This window comes from Sinocyclocheilus rhinocerous, unplaced genomic scaffold (genome assembly GCF_001515625.1).
Source record: "Sinocyclocheilus rhinocerous isolate Xijiao unplaced genomic scaffold, SAMN03320098_v1.1 scaffold656, whole genome shotgun sequence".
Lineage (NCBI taxonomy): Eukaryota > Metazoa > Chordata > Actinopteri > Cypriniformes > Cyprinidae > Sinocyclocheilus > Sinocyclocheilus rhinocerous.
The window spans coordinates 736,005-749,777 of NW_015648010.1; the positions used below are offsets into that span (position 1 = coordinate 736,005).

Consider the following 13,773-nt stretch of genomic DNA (forward strand, 5'->3'; position numbering starts at 1 on the left):
TGAATAAAGAACTAAATTAAGAAGAAAAATTAATGAAATTCCTAAATTGTATTCAAATTTGAATTGAGGCAGCAAGCAGGATGCAGAATTGCAATTTGAATTTGAATGTAAAGAACTACATGTAAAATGACTTTTCAAAGACATTCATAGGACTGTATTTTTTACTAGAAATGAAAAATGTAACTGTTTAAAAGTTGAAAAAGAAAGCAAGCAAGCAAGAAAGAAAGAACCTTGAAAGTAAATTGAAAAATAGATTAAAGAACCTGAATTAAGACCTGAATTACTTGAATTAAGATAGATAGATAGATAGATAGATGATAGATAGATAGACAGAAAGATAGATAGATACTGTAAATTAGATAGATTGAAAATAGTTTCTACAATTTGTTTATGTATAGATTCAGTAAAATTTGTGATTTGACTTGTTTGAAAATTTTGAGACAGATTTTTTTATTCTTTTAATTAATAAATTTATTGAAGTTGTTCAAAAAAGATTATCAGTGTACATTTTGCAAGAAAATAGTATTTCAGTTTTTCTGCTTCAAAATTTCACGCTTACTTTTTTCAGTATAAATAGATTCAAATGCAAATCCATCAGGGGAGCAACATGGATCACAAAAGCATTAGCACACGTACAACTGCACACATAAACCTCAGCTGCTGCTTAACAAGGATGTACAGAACTTTCCTTCACTTCAGCCCTTGTTTTTTCATGCTGGTTTTTCTCAGTTTCTCTCTCTCTTCCACATGGATGTGTGGGGGTTATTTTTGTATGGGAACAGCAGTCTGTGATTGCTGTGTAGGGATCGCACCCCACACAAAGACTGCCCTGTTCTGTGGCCCCAAAGGCATCACTTTGGGGGGGTTTAGGGGCCTGGAGGTTAAAATATGTGTTCGATGCTCTCTCCTCCCCCATAAAACATACTTAAACACACTCACACATTTATTAAAACACCCTGCTATCTTCTCTGAGCTGAAATGCCAAATGTCATCCCTTCCCTTTCCTCATTCAGAAAAACAGAGAATCCCACCGCTATAACCATCAGCCCTCCATCCATATAGGAAGACTCATGTTTTGCCAGTGCAATTTTCCTTTGCTCTGATTTATGAGTTAAAGCTGCTAAAATTAAGAGAGCGCTTCAGGGACGGCTCACTGGAAACATTCTCTGACTGCACATGAATGCCTCTCTCTGTGCGAAGTGTAGATTGTGTTTGGATTGTAATGACAAAACTGAACAGCTTGTGTGAAAAGAAATGAATGTTGAGAATCAGTGATAAATGGTTATTGCTTGATGAAGTGCCTTGTTATGGAATATGCACTTAGTTGACTTGTTGCAACCAACAATATTTTCATTTGTTCTGCAAATACAATTGCATTAGTACAATTTCACTTGAAATCCTTATGGTCCCATACGTGGATTACTAATTCTGAGGCACAAAAGGCACATTAGATGAACAATGCATATGGATATGACATGAGGAAGTGAGTCTTATCATTTCATCAAAATAATGGCATTAAAGCAGATACAAGACATCTAATTTAAAATACTAAAACACAAAAACAAACATCAAAGATATAAAGTAATTAACTACAACATGTCTGGCATAAAATACTATGACAGACAATTTATTATAAACAATTCATAGCAAACTAATTTATACGGCAAGGTAAAAAGATACATTTTTAACTTTAGTTCTAGTTAATAACCGAATTTTGGATAAGCTACTGGGTCGATTAGATATGAAATACATGACACCAGAGGATTAATATTCATGAAAAAAGCTACAACATTTTATAATTGTGTCACCCAAAGTTTTAGATGGCTTATGCGCGGTTGATTTTCAGACTTACATGTACACAGAGATGATAGACAACGATTGCTGTGACTCATTTACGTAATTTACTTGTGTACTTTCCAATGATAACACAAGATGCACATCCAAATGAAATCAGGCTCTCAAACTCATCAAGGAAATCAGTTTCCATAAACCATTTAAGTAAACGTTTGACAGTCTCTCTGGAGAACGGACCACTTTGGGCTTTTCCAATTCAGAAAGCAGAGGGCTGCAATAACACTGATAGTCCTGAGAGCAGCGCTGGCCTGATAAAAGCCAGAAGTCAGTCCACCTGTTCTTTACACATATTAGGGTCATTAGTACAGTGAGCCTGAAGATAAGATAATGCAGAGACGGCTGTGAGAACTTTAACCCTCTTCTCACACCTGTCAGTCATAGTAGAGCACTAAGTGCATTGCTCTGATGGGCTGCGGTTTATGAGAAAACGTCTTGAGCATCCTTTGTATAATGCTTAAATATCTCTGAATTTGAAATTTAGTGATTCATAAACCTTCCCTGGAGCTGTGCTTTTAATGCAAGCCATAAAAATGGTAAACTCGTCAACAAAGTGGCCATTTAACATATCTCCATTTATCAGCTGAAGATTAAACATTTGATAGCAAGATTTATGGGCTGGATTTATTTTCACTTGCCCTTTCGTCTCAGGCCATTTTTTTTTTCTAAGCTAATATCTCACGGGTAGTTAAAGATGAATACTGATTAATACTCCACTTAAAACAGTAAATACCATGTTACACTGATCTTAACTACTGATCTTCTGTTTAGTGTGCTAAATGGCTCTGTTTCAAACTCACTGAGTATTTTAAGGTTTTAATCATAAGTAAAATGTTGCCTTTTAAGATACTTTATTTTGATTATGCTGCCTTCTAAAGTAACTTATTTTAGCCATATGTTAATAATTTTATATATGTTTTATTTTATAATATATATCATTTTGTATAATTATAATAATATTACATTCAAAAATTGAAAATTTGTTTTTTTTTTTTTACGTTTTTGACAGAAGTTTTTTTTTTTTTTTTTTGGCTACGTGCCATGATTTTTATCTTACCTAAGTTTTTTTTTTTTTTTTCTGCTCACCCAGGCTTATTTATGTGATCAAAAACACAGTAAAAACGGTAATACTGTGAAATATTGTTACAATTTAAAATATATGTTTTCCATGTAAATATATAGTAAAATGTCATTTATTTCTGTGATTAAAAGCTGGATTTTCAGCATCATTGCTCCAGTCTTCAGTGTCACATGATCCTTCAGAAAATCTTCTAATGCTTGCTGCTCAAGCAAAACGTATTATTATCAATGTTGAAAACTGTTATAAGGCTTAATGTATGTATGGAAACTGTTTTTTTTCATGATTGTTTTTAAAGAAACAAAATAAAGTTCAACTTTTTTTTTTACTCTTAAAAAAAAGTATTATTAGCATTTCTTTCAATAAATAAATAAATAAATAAAAACCCCAAACTATATATAATAGTAATAATTTATTTAATTACTTATTAATTATTTAATTAATTTAATTGCTTAATATTTTGTGTGTACTATTGTGCTATTGTGTGATTTTTTTATTAATCTAAGTATTGCCATGTTAGTTCCGTAACGCACTTACTGTCTAAATAGCTTTCTAAATCACTCAGTTATGAGGTTTCTGTTTCATTTGGGATGCTGACTTAGAAGGCAGCTGTCTGTAGGTCCTAGAGAGCAGGGCAACTCACCCGATTTTGGAACAGAGCCTATGAGTCGCACTGCATTTTCTCTTCTATTCGTTCAAGCATACATTTGAAGAGTGCTTTCTGTGTGTAAACAGCCACTTGGACAAAAAGTAAAATCGCATATAGACTTTGGTTTGGTTAAAAATGGCCACATACATTGGACTTTTTCGGGCACTGTTTAAAAACTGAGCTAGTCTAGACGGCTGGCTGGCTGGGCGAGAGTCTTGTTTTGACTAGAGAGCAGCAGTCTGGTCTCTTGAGGAGACGCCACACCCAAACACAGCACACCAACAACACTAAACCGTGCACCTTCCACACTCATACACTGCGTTCCCTCTTATTCACGGCAGAGAACAGCGCACTGTCCTAAAGCACACATTAGTCAAGCAAATTAATAGAATTCATATCCCAGATGCATGTCTGTCTCTTGTTTCGCAGTTGAGCTCTGATGTGATTGAATTAGGGACACGGGCCTCGCCGCTCTGAAAGTGAAGATCTGGCGCTCGTATCCGTCCGTCTTTCTCTTCGCTCTATCAGACAGTAGCGACGGCCACCGCCGCTGTTTTCTTTGCAAATTCCGATGATGTGTATCGTCTGCTCTCCATCTCTCTCTGTTCTCCTCATCGCGTCGTGACCCTTCTTCTTCTCTGCTGGCTGCTGTGTGTTTTTTCATGGTGGAGGGGGATGAAAAAACGAGGGAAAAAAAGGGCAGTAAAACAAAGAGAGGTTGTGTGAGAGACTCGGCAGGCAGGAAACATAACTCTCTCAGGACTCTCTCTCTCTCTCTCTCTCTCTCTCTCTCTCGTTTTCTCTTCTCTCCGGCCCGGCTCCAGATCAGATCTGACAGACACTGAGAGACTGAAGGATGGAAGATCGTTACAGAGAAAGAGTGAGCGTTTGAGGACAAAGCATGATAGAAGATTGTTAAATGGAAAGCAACGTTTCCCAGATATCACCTGAATTCGGTGCCTAGGTGATAAATCTGATAAATTACTATTACAGATGTACAGATTCAATATTTATAGTGAAAACAAAAGGACAGTTTATTCATCTAACGTGCCTCCAAGGCAAATTAAATTGAACTTATTTTTTTACTTATTGTGTTGTTAAAATTAGATGTCAGTGAAATTAAACGTCACTCATTCTTGCGTGTCTTTTGACCAAATGTCATTGACAGCAAAATATCTTAATGACAAAGCAATTGTATGACTTCGGAAGACATGAAATTGTCTATCTATCTATCTATCTATCTATCTATCTATCTATCGTCTGTCTGTCTGTCTGTCTGTCTGTCTATCTATCTATCTATCTATCTATCTATCTATCGTCTGTCTGTCTGTCTGTCTGTCTGTCTATCTATCTATCTATCTATCTATCTATCTATCGTCTGTCTGTCTGTCTGTCTGTCTGTCTATCTATCTATCTATCTATCTATCTATCTATCGTCTGTCTGTCTGTCTGTCTGTCTGTCTATCTATCTATCTATCTATCTATCTATCTATCGTCTGTCTGTCTGTCTGTCTGTCTGTCTATCTATCTATCTATCTATCTATCTATCTATCGTCTGTCTGTCTGTCTGTCTGTCTGTCTATCTATCTATCTATCTATCTGTCTGTCTGTCTGTCTGTCTGTCTGTCTGTCTGCCTGCCTGTCTGTCTGTCTGTCTATCTATCTATATATCTGTCTATCTATCTGTCTATCTGTCTGTCGGTCTGTCTATCATCTGTCTGTCTGTCTGTCTGTCTGTCTGTCTATCTATCTGTCTATCTGTCTGTCTGTCTGTCTATCTATCTATCTATCTATCTATCTATCTATCTATCTATCGTCTGTCTGTCTGTCTGTCTGTCTGTCTGTCTATCTATCTATCTATTATTTATTGTATGTATTTTTTTTTTATTTTTTTAGCTTGATTTGGTCTTTACATTTTTTATTTTTTTATTTTTTATTCCTTTAATCTAGATAAAGTTACAATGGATCAGAACAGATCATAGATAAAACTATAGCCTACACTCTAAAAAATGCTGGGTTGTTTCAACCCAACTCAGATATGGACTAACCCAACTTTTGGGTTAAAAATGTAATGTAAAAATTTAACCCAACAGTTGGGTTAGTCCATATTTGACCCAAAGTTGGGTTGAAACAACCCAGCACTTTTTAGAGTGTAGACCACCTTTTAGCCTAGTGCATTTTTATGATGGTTTATAAACTGTCATTGTGTGAAAATGTCTGTATGGAATTATCTTTTATATTTAATTTTATTTTATTTAATTTAATTTTATTTTATTTTATTTTATTTTCTAATTTCATGTATTCATTTATTTTATTCATACATTTATTTATTTATTTATGTATTTATTTATGTATTTATTTATTTATTTTTACTCTTCAAGCTTGATATGGCCATTGTAAACAGTCATTATGTGGACATTTCCATATTAATTTATTTATTTATTTATTTATTTTTTTTTACTTCATTCATTCTTTTATTTTATTCATACATTTATTGGTTTTATGTGTTTATTTTTACTTTTCGAGCTTGATATAGTCATTAGAATCTGTCATTGTGTGGACATTTCTGTATGGAATTTTCTGCATTCATTTTTGGTGACTCATTCTTTTAATCTGGTTAAAGTTAAAAAGCCTCAGAACAGATCGCAGCTGAAACTATTTTACAATGTGCTGAATACTGTATTCAAAGAGTAAACTCTTCTCAGTCAGGTTCGGCTGTGGATGTAATGATAAGCAGGAGCAGTGCAAGTCGTGCTCTTTCTCACTCTCTGCGTTTCGAGATTAGCATCTTCCTTTCTTTTGGATTCTGTTGGATTCTGCTTGGATTCTGTTGGCCATGTAATTTTATCAGCACTTTCCAAACCAAACATTTTCTTTGTCTTCAGAGGTTAATGTCTAGTAGTTCCACCCAAAGCTTGGATGAGATTTCCAGTGCAGTGACCAGAAGAGGGCGGTGTTATGTCACCATTGCAAACGCTTTGGCTCCGTTCAGCTGGAGTTGTGAACTAAAGCTTTAACTCTAAGGACTGTCATACCACAAAGGTTACTTTCAAAGAATTTCAGTATACTAGCATACTGTATTTGTTGGCCGTCTCTGTCGGTTTGATCCGATCCGCTCTCATATGGTCGTCCATCGAGGGCACATAGAGACTTGATTAGTGCCAGTCATTGCTTAATTTCCGTTCGGGAAAGAGGGATCACTGCAGTGCTGCAAGGCATGATGGGAATGTTTTAAGAGTAACCTATGTTTGAGAATGAAGGAGACTCTGGGCATTTTCCTAGGATACTGATACAGATGCCTTTCCAGAGTTGGAATAAGCAGCCTTACAGGAAGCACACATGCTTCTCAGAATGCCGTTTTAGAAGACATTTTTGTAATTTTGTTCAACAGGATATTCATTCATTCATTCATTCATTCGTTCATTCAATTCATTCTAAATCAACAACATCTGACAGGATTACACAAAATATAAAAATAATAATTAATATTAACTAAAATATTTTAAAAAATTATTAAAATAAAATAAATATAAATAAAGTAAAAAATAAATAAATATAGTATTGATGATAATAATAATAATAATAATAATAATAATAAGAAGAAGAAAATAATAATAATAATAATAATAATGGAACTTGTTAATAAAATAGATTAAATAGCAACTCAGTGCCAGTGTTATATAATTATAATTTATATAATATAGTTTTTGGTAATATTTTGAATTATTTTCTATAATAATTTTCCTGTATTAAATTTTTATTGTTAACTTTTAACTTTTTTATTACTATTTTTAATCTGTCAATATAGCTTTTATTAAGTTCTAAGTTAAGTTTAAGTTTTGATGATAATAACCCTGATGTATACCACAACTGTATTGCATTAAAATTATTATTTGTATGTAGTTTAATTTAGTTTAGTTTATTTTAAGTTTATTTTTATTTATTTTATTTTATTTGTTTAGTTTAGTTTTGCTGGTTCAAACAAACAAACAAACAAACAAACAAACAAATAAATAAATAAATAAATAAAAACCTTCCCAGTCTGTTATGTTCCTTGGTGCTCAGAATGTGCTTGCACACTATGTTTCTGTGAGGTCTCTAAAAACAGACGCAGTCAGATCATCATAATATTCTGACATCCAAACAGATATTCTGTATGAATATGTGAGTCTGTCAGAGCAAACCAAACAGCTCTAGCACATCTTCATTGTCTCAGACACACAGACAGTTTGAGAGAGTTTCTTTAAAAAAGTGAATATGAACAAAAAAGGCTCCTTCAGCAAGGACTTAGAGTGGGATATAAACCGCAATAACCAGTCCAAATCAAATTTCTCAGGAACATTAACACATTTTCCAAAGGCGTACTGGGCTTTTGGAAAAACAATAGCAGGTTACAAAAATCCCTCATATTATTTTCTCTTCTCTCCAGATGCTTCTTATGATGCTGTACGGAGGGCAGGCTGGTCAAACAACATGCACAGCGGCAAAGGTGAGCGTCAGACGTCCATCTAGAGTCATTGATTGAAGTGGTCAGACACTGTGTTTGATTCTGAGGCTTTAATCTGGACAGTAATACTGTGCACCAGCTGATGGCCAGTCTTTAGTTTTGGGACACTGAAGAGGCCCATTAAGTGCTTAGCAGTTGGGCCAGCTATTGCCCGTGTTTTCGTTGGATGCAGACTTGTGCGTCTACTCGCCCAGACGAATGTGCTTAACTTTTTTCTCTCTCTCTTCTTCTTTCTGTCGCGCTCTTTCTTTCCATTTCTCAGGCTCTCCTACAGTGGTGTCTCAGAACGTGTCCAAGAACACTGAACAGGCTCGGCCTCAGCCCGGTAAGCAGCAGCGCTCTGCCACGAGCACATGCATGCGTTCAAAAACATTTCATATTTATGCATTTGGCAAGTGCATTTGCAGTATGTTTTTATTTATTCATTTTCTGGGAGTTTAACTTTTTGTGGTTTTGCAATAGTAATATTTTTCACCAGTTCAGCTACTGGAGAGCAAGTTCAAGACTTTTAAATTGTGACATTTGTCCAGTTCAGAGGTCACGTCTAGATTAATTTCTCTTTACTTTCAGATCCTTACCAAATATTAGGACCCACTAGCAGTCGACTTGCCAACCCAGGTAACAACATGAAGGCTTACTGTTTCTGAGCTACACTGCATTTTAGGAAAACTTTTTTTTTTCATTTAGAGACATATTCTATTAAAATAGTAATATTTAATATTTCATCAAAATTCTGGATGATGCAGATTATTTTCATGTTATGGCCACTAATTAAGAATTGGTTGATTCTATATTATTTCTGTTCTGTTCTAATATTATATAATATTTAAATAATTTAAAAATAAAACACTAAAACATTAGCAAAACGTTAAAATCACTTATTTTAAATGTGAATTTAGGTGTTAATCATTTATGAAAATGGGTAGTTATTTTTAGTTTTTCCTAAAAAAAACCCAAAAAACATTTGTTATTAAATTTAAATAACTCCAAAATAAATTTACATCTACAGTGAAAAAATGGTGTGATTTATTTTGAAGCATTTTTCATTAAAAAACAAGCTAAAACTAAAACCTAAAATAAAATTTAAATAAAAAAATAATGAAAAATGAAGTTTATCTGAAATAAAAGAAAATTTAAATAAATATGAACACATTTTTGTTTCAGCTATTGACAAGGCATCTCATTTTCTTTTAGTTTAACTTGAAAGTACTAAAATAACTAAAACTGAAATAAAAAGTACAATATAGACATATAATCAAACTAATAAAAATGACAAAAGCACAATAAAATCACAAAAAAAAAAAATATAATGGAAAATATAAAAAAAAAAAATTCAAAATATTAATAAAAACATGAATAATAATATATCAATTATACTATAATAACACTATAGAAATTGCTAGAATTTCACAAATAATGACCAAGAAACAGAAAATAAAATTTAGAATTAAATGTGAATTTTTAAAGTAAAACCTGTAAATATTTTCTCATAAAACATACTCCTATAATGTTATTTACAACTTCAAACAATATTTTTACAGTGTACTGATATTTATTTGTGCTGTATTTAAAAAATATATATATTTACATTACATGTATTCATTCGGCAGATGCTTTTATCCAAAGCAACTTGCATTGTATTCAAAATGTGCATTTTATCAGTTCTTACTTTGCATGGGAATCGAACCCATGACCTTGGCGTTGCCAGTGCCATGCTTACTGTTTGAGCTACATGAAGGCTTGTGGGTCTCTAGTAAAACACTCTGTCTGTGTGTTTGTCCAGGTTCAGGTCAGATCCAGCTGTGGCAGTTCCTGCTCGAGCTCCTCTCCGACAGCGCCAACTCCGGCTGCATCACCTGGGAAGGGACCAACGGAGAGTTCAAGATGACGGACCCCGACGAGGTGGCACGTCGCTGGGGCGAGCGCAAGAGCAAGCCCAACATGAACTACGACAAACTAAGCCGCGCCCTGCGCTACTACTACGACAAAAACATCATGACCAAAGTGCACGGCAAGCGTTACGCCTACAAGTTTGACTTCCACGGCATCGCTCAAGCCCTGCAGCCCCATCCCACCGAATCCACCATGTACAAATACCCAACCGACCTGCCCTATGTGCCAAGCTACCACGCTCACCAGCAGAAGGTCAACTTCGTTTCGCCCCATCCTCCCTCCATGCCCGTCACGTCCTCCAATTTCTTCGGGCACGCCACCCCATACTGGAGCTCTCCAGCGGGAGGGATTTATCCCAATCCCGGCGTGCCGCGTCACGCCAATTCACACGTGCCTTCCCACCTAGGCAGTTACTACTAAAACCTTCACCTTTCACCCTGCCGCCCGTACGCCAAAACTTGGAACTGCACTCGAAGCAAAGACAAAAAAAAGCAAACTGGAACTGGAGGGATTGTGGCCGGAAAGTTAGCAGATGGAAGCAATGTTGAAAGAAGATCCTCTTCAAAATGGAGTACTACTTATTGGAGGACGTTGGGTTGGTGTTTGTTTTGGAGAGCGTGTGCATGTTTCTTGTGCCTTTCTACATCTGAAAGCTGCAGCGACGGGCCAGAATCCCTTCTAGCCAATAAAGACCACCTCTATTATGTATAAGTCGGTGAACAACTGAGAAAATAATCACTGTAAACTCACCCTGTGTGTTTAATGCAATTGTGAACCCAGCGTTTATATTTTTGAACCTAGTCCCCGCTTCCCTTTGGATTTTATGGAAACCCGCCTCGGTTACACGACTTTATCTTCTCAAGTCGTGACTGAACTCTCTTTTCTAAAGCAAATCTGGCAACTGGAAAAAATGTTGGCATTCAAGCGCCGTTTCTCCTCTTCGCCGGAGTACGTGGCGTCTGATTGTTTATTAGGAGCTTCTCAGGCTAGCTGGCTCAAGCTAAACTCTCTTACTCATCTTTAGCGCTCTTCTATGCTTATGACCGAGATGGCGTTGATGTGAAAGGACTGAAGCCTGCTTTACGTTTCTGACGCATGGAGTCCCGTTTCATTGGCCAGTGAAAATCCACTCGATTTCATCTCAAAACAGCCAAAGTGTTGCGTTCACGTGAGATTTGCGTCTTGGATGGACTGAATGAATGTGGGCATCGCGCGAAGTACCTCCTCGAAAGAAAAAGACCGTTGAAACAGCAGCACGAGACGTTGAAACCAGAGATTCGCGAACGCTGTGCGTTTGTCAGACCTATCTGCTAGTATTTTTTTTTTTTGATCAAAGGTCAACTAGGCATTAAAAGCATCTTACTGTATAAATTATGCAGAGCTATTTTCATATGTGACAGTGTTAAGAATCATACGTTAATACGAGTTGACCTCGGTCAAAATGCAAACTTTTTTTTATCAGTTACTGAAGGTAGTTTGTACTACGTAGGTGTTTTGTATCTGTACATATGGGCAATAAGTTTATGAATGTTTTCTTGTATTTTCTAAAGTTCTTGGTGCGTCGCCATGACAATAAGAAGGTTATTTTGATACGTAGTTGATATTTTCATTCCTTAAGAGCAAATGCCTTACCAAACGTGCTTAGAGACAATCTCTTCTACATAACTAAAGGTTCCCAAAGTGCCATAACAATGCCTTAAAGTCAAATCGTGTTACTGTGCCTGAAAAAAAAAGTGTTCGGACAGTGTTATACAAGTGTTTCCCCTTGTGTATTTTGTAGCATTAAGAAAAAAAAGCTGATTGAAAATTCCCAGCTCTTCATCTCTTTAAGGGATCACTCTCAGATATGAAGGAATTGTGCTATTTTATATATGCAAGTATTTGGATATTAAATTTATTACTATATAAATATATATATGAAATATTGCAATTAATCTTTTTTGTTAATTTTGTTGTTTCTGCAATTTATTAAGTATTACCTTTTGTAAAAGGGTCTGTTGTATAGGTAAAATGTGACAAAATAAATGTTTTTACATTAAAAATCTCTCCATGTAACTTTTTTACTGTGTGTCATTTGGGCAGAGCGTAATTTGAAACAATATCTTGATCGAATTTGTTAAAAGGGTGGTGTTCTAAACCGCTAAACTAAACATGTATTGGCTTACACTGAGTTCTTATGATCACATACAAATAATGGCATCTTTATCTCAGCTGTTAAATATAAAATCACTCTTGTAAACAGATGAATCGGAAAATCTGTGCCTGGCATCAACATAACTGTTTATGAATCAATCTTATGGTCTAGACTACATGATATTTCATCTAATCCAGTACTGGTTGATCATAAACAATCGTAGGCACATCTGAGGATCACAATGACATTAAATCTGGTGAGTATTCATTTATTTGGATTTGATCTACTGTTTTGGTAAGGAAAAGACTAGATCATAAAAAAAAAACCTCACTGGAAATTCTGAGATGAATAAAATAAAACAATAAAAAAATAAATAAATCAGTGATGTAATGTCAGTGCTAAAGGATTGCAAACACATGGATAGTCTAAGGTAAGATATATTAATTCTAAGTGTTTGGCAGTGAGAGCTCTTCAGGGCATTATCTCCATCCCACGTCTAATATATTGTAAAGCCTCTTTATTATTTGATGTGTCATGTAGTGAGTCAGCGGACCACAGCAGTGCTCGATCACGCACCACCCTTCCTTACGCACAACTCTCCAAGCTTTATGAGCTTTACAAATTTCCAAGTAGTCAGCGCTGCTAAGGGCAAAGAAGCTGTGACACTAACTGCTTTGTTTGGCTGTGTATGATGAGACTTTCCTGCAGGATCCACACTGAGGCCCTGCTGAATCAAGGGGAACTAGGGACCAGGAATTGATTGTATATATTTGTTTTTTTCATTATTATATTATAATGCAAGTTTTTTGACGTGTGTGTGTGTATGTGTGCGCGCGTTTTTGTGACAAATAAGGACATAAATTTGTATAATACAAGGGTATGACATAGGTATTACAAGGAGAAGGTGACTTTTCAGGACATTACCCCATGTCCCCACTTTTCAAAACGCATATAAATCACACAGAATGGAGTGTATTGAAAATCTGAAATAGCACAAAGTTTCCTGTGAGGGGTAGGTTTAGGGGTAGGGTAGGTGTAGGGCAATAGAATATACGGTCTGTACAGTATAAAAACCATTACGCCTATGGGATGTCCCCACTTTTCACAAAAACAAACCTGTGTGTGTGTGTGTGTGTGTGTGTGTATATATATATATATAAATCGGAATGGTTACTTCATAAATATATAATTTTTACACACACTGAGAGTTGTCAAGCTGACTGTTTGTCATCTATTTTTTTGTCTTGTGCGCCCTCATGTGGTCATTTTTAACTGTGAATACTAAAAAATGCTGGTTGATTTTTATAAGGCCATTTTCAATTAACTAATCCACAAATTCCAATTCATATTTTTTTTTTATTTATAAAAAAAATTATATTTACAAAATGATATATACAAAATACAAATGACATTTACACAATAATGCAATATTAGCCATATCTACTAATTTACAAAGAAATACACAATCCCAGAGTGATTCAGAGCATAAAAGCATCAGCTGGTTCACTGGAATTTGAAATCAGTTCATCTTAGACGTTTATACATAGATGTATTAATAAAAGTCAATCTCATATGAATTAACTTTCAGTTAATACTCTCACTCCCAATGACCCTGTAACAGAAGACAGTTCTAGTTTCACCTCAAGGACAATTTACGCTTT

At 35.2% G+C, this 13,773-nt stretch overlaps 1 protein-coding gene across 8 annotated transcripts in view; it reads left to right on the plus strand.

Annotated features, from left to right (window-relative positions):
* The window catches only part of LOC107709558 (Friend leukemia integration 1 transcription factor-like), a 52,863-nt gene that overhangs the window by 21,794 nt on the left and 17,296 nt on the right, over positions 1-13,773 (plus strand). For 7 of the 8 annotated variants that reach the window (XM_016514052.1, XM_016514053.1, XM_016514054.1 and 4 more), the window contains 4 exons: positions 8,008-8,067; positions 8,348-8,410; positions 8,656-8,703; positions 9,869-11,897. In XM_016514052.1, coding sequence (XP_016369538.1) covers positions 8,008-8,067; positions 8,348-8,410; positions 8,656-8,703; positions 9,869-10,398 — 701 coding nt within the window. In that variant the 3' untranslated portion in view covers positions 10,399-11,897. Of the gene's footprint in view, positions 1-8,007; positions 8,068-8,347; positions 8,411-8,655; positions 8,704-9,868; positions 11,898-13,773 lie in introns of those variants that run through there. The other variant, XR_001636507.1, reaches the window with a different exon arrangement.